This window comes from Gekko japonicus, unplaced genomic scaffold (genome assembly GCF_001447785.1).
Source record: "Gekko japonicus isolate JY-2015 unplaced genomic scaffold, Gekko_japonicus_V1.1 scaffold241, whole genome shotgun sequence".
Lineage (NCBI taxonomy): Eukaryota > Metazoa > Chordata > Lepidosauria > Squamata > Gekkonidae > Gekko > Gekko japonicus.
Genome location: NW_015160216.1, coordinates 1,019,529 through 1,022,883, shown reverse-complemented (window position 1 = coordinate 1,022,883; position 3,355 = coordinate 1,019,529). Strand labels below are relative to the sequence as shown.

The following is a 3,355-nucleotide window of genomic DNA, read 5'->3' as shown; positions in this document are numbered from 1 at the left end:
CTTTAAAAAACTAATAATAATAATATTGCATTCAGGAAGCTTTATAACATATTCCCTCATTACAGCAACTGTTTTATTTTCATTCCTGTTTCACAGATGTTTCACTGACAGTTTACCCCTCTCCTGATAAGCATTTAACCACATCTGTGGATATACACCTCTGTGCAACTGAGGAAGTGAGCTTTAATTCGTGACAGCTGATGCTAAAATGCATTTTGTAAGGCTTTTAAGATGCTCGCAGACGACTATAATTTTGCTATCACCGACTTAACATAGCGATCCTTCTGGTCCTGCTTAAGAAGGGTGGTTTTAAGGGACCCATGTTCAATATTATAGGACCCCGAGTAATTGCTTTCGAAACAGTTTTGCTCCCAGTTATGCAGTGTGGCCTGTGTGTGTCCCAGAAAGGGGCTGACTGCCAGGCCCAGAGCCCCCTGGCCCTGCTTTTTGCCTTACTTGCTATCGTTCCCTGCTTGGCTGTCCTCTTCCACCCAGTGGACAGGAGGAGCAGCTACCACCATTCCCCTTGGTCCCCCGGCCATTAGTGAGCATTGGGCCTCAAGCGCATGAATGCTGCTGAGTGGGGAGGGACAAGGAGGCAGGTTCACTGAAGCATCTTGCCCCCAGGTGTGCCCCCCCCCCCAGACCTGGAGCTGGCACTGCAGAGATGGAGTGGCACTTCTGCCTGTGAGTGGGCAGGAGAAAACATTAGAAATTCTTATGCACTAACATAGAATAAATAACTGTGTACTGCCTAAGACAGCTAACTGGGTATAGCATTCATAAAGTCAATTTACTTGTGCACAGCTTTAGCTAAAATGGATGCATATGAACGATTAGACCAAATAAGAATCAAACAAAATCCTTGGGTAGTCTGAGGAAAGACCTCTCTGGAAGCTGTAGCCCTGCTATGACAACTGCTCTAAGATTATGAAAGAGAAGGCACTAGGGGGAGACTCAATCCTACAGTAATATAACTTATACACACTCACACTTGTACTAACGGAATTGTAAAGCAAGCATTCTAGGCCTAGTAAATCTGTTTTAACTAGTGAGCAATGCTCCTTCTACACTGAGGAGTCTACTTTGTGCGCTACCGGCATTAAAGTTGTGAGTGAGCGATTTGGCTCCTGCATAAATTAGTTTGCTCTGGAGCCATCCTTCCTGAGCTAAGACAAAAATGTGTGAGCCAAAGGCTAAAAAACTATGAGCTAGCTCACACTAACTCAGCTTAGAGGGAACACTGCTAGTGAGAGTTCCTTAATAAGAGACCCTGCTTAATAAGCGGCCTTCTGGTCAAGCTAATAAAGCTGGCTATTTAAGCCTTTATTTGTGGTCACTAACTCTCCAGGTGTTCTTCTTCCTCCTTTAGTTCTTCATTGCTCTTGGGATTCTGTTGTCTTTTTTCGGTATTTCAAGTAAATTGCTGTAATGACACAACCTGCCAATAGGGTCACTGCACCAGTAACAATGTAAGCTATTCCCAGAAAAAGGTTTCTTCCTCCACTCCATGTCACTGTTGAGAGGACAACATGCTTTCTCCCATCAAAATTGGTGACTGGGAAATCTGGTAACATCGTGTTAAGGTTCATTACCATCTGGGAGTGACTTTTGTTCCATAAAGTCATGGAAAGAATAAGCATACCTCCAATATACATTACAATGTAGAAAAGAGTTTTGTATCTCCATCAACACATATTATGCATATCCAATTTTCTCCTAGTTCAATCAATCACTAACGCAGAAGAGCCAAACAGATATTTTAAAAAGTACTTGGGAAAGTATAAGAAATCCATTCATGTGATATTAGCATGACAGCACGAAAAAGAAACCCTTGCATTTTAGCATTAAAATACTTTGTCCTGTCCTGTCATACCTATTTCCTGCCATGAAGCTGCATCAGAACTTAACTTGTACATTTTATATCATTTTAATGTGCAAAATGGGTGGGTGAATGCATGAAATTGTAATAAAAGAACATCTGCAGCTCAATTAAGCTAAAACTAGTCATGGTGGAGTCATAACGAAAGGAATATGGTTAAATTAGGTGTTGTCAAAGCACTAATCCAGCTGCAGACAGTACTTTTCTTACCCTTTAAATGCATTTTGTGTTTGATGTACTACACTTCTTGCACTTGGATCTCCATTTTGATTCAGTATATTGGCGCTGGTGTTGAAAATCAATGGGGTTAGGCTGGTTTAGATGTTCTGTGAAGTTTTCTTCCCCACTGCCTTATTTCTTAACCAGTTAAATGATGGAAGCTTTACCTCTGTAGTTTTCCTCCAGCCAAAAGACAAGCAAGAGATCTCAGCAGCTGACAGTCATTCATCCATCCATTCCTCAATCCCCTTCACTAGGGAGTGCAGAAAATTCACTCGCTCCTGCAAAGCCAAGCTGTGAAAGGTGTTCTAAATAACAGCATGGGTAGCAAGAGCCTGCATTTCCCTCCCAACATGAAGCAAACCTGCAGAGAAAGGATACTATAAGAGATATGTAAGCCATAATTTCCTGCAGGGAGCCCATCTGCAAACTCATTGGTGCGGCTGAGACGGCAGTAAAGGTTTTTGAATGAAGGGAAGGCTGCTACTCGCATCCAGATAATAAAATCATCATTTGTATAGCCATTGTTTTCTTCATCCTCCGGATCTAGTAAATAGGCTGGTTTGTGCCAGTATGGGGGTCTCGCTGTCCCTAGGAAGACAGACAGAAGCATGGGGATGAGTTTCAGTACTTCTTTCAGCTGAATCCTAAAGATGATTGCTCAGACATGACCATGGAGCAAAAAGGATGACAGCGGGGATTTGCTTCCCAGTGGTTATCTAGATGTATACCTAAAGTCTCAGCTTTGGAACCTGGTTCCATAATGTCATCACAGAACACACCATTATATAATGTTCTGCCCTGCTCTAGAGGGACCAAGAAATACTTGGTAGGATGGAAATATGTAGATAGAAGCCAGCTTGATTCTCATAGAGTCATACAGTTGGAAGGGACCTCCAGGGTCATCTAGTCCAACCCCCTGCACAATGCAGGAAGTTCACAAATACCCACCCCCAGTGACCACCATTCCATGCCCAGAAGATGACAAAAAACCTCCAGGATCTCTAGCCAAACTGACCTGGAGAAAAATTGCTTCCTGACCTCAAAGTGGCAACCAGAATTTCCCTGGGCATGTAAGAAAGGGCCACAAGAACTAAGCACTGATGCAACACTTCCTGCCCTCCCTCCCATGATCTGCCTAAGTTCACAGAATCTGCATTGCTGTCAGATGGCCATCTAGCCTTTGTTTGAAAACCTCCAAAGAAGGAGAACCCACCAACTCCCGAGGAAACCTATTCCATTGAGGAACCGCTC

General features: G+C 43.1%; 1 protein-coding gene across 1 annotated transcript in view; it reads right to left on the bottom strand.

The window, feature by feature from the left end:
• Positions 1–1,376: 1,376 nt before the first annotated feature.
• The window catches only part of LOC107109902 (cell cycle control protein 50C-like), a 10,857-nt gene continuing 8,878 nt past the window's right edge, over positions 1,377–3,355 (bottom strand). The window contains exons 6-7 of the mRNA XM_015410614.1: positions 2,483–2,692; positions 1,377–1,567 (exon numbers count right to left, since the gene is read on the bottom strand). Coding sequence (XP_015266100.1) covers positions 1,377–1,567; positions 2,483–2,692 — 401 coding nt within the window. The remainder of the gene's footprint in view (positions 1,568–2,482; positions 2,693–3,355) is intronic.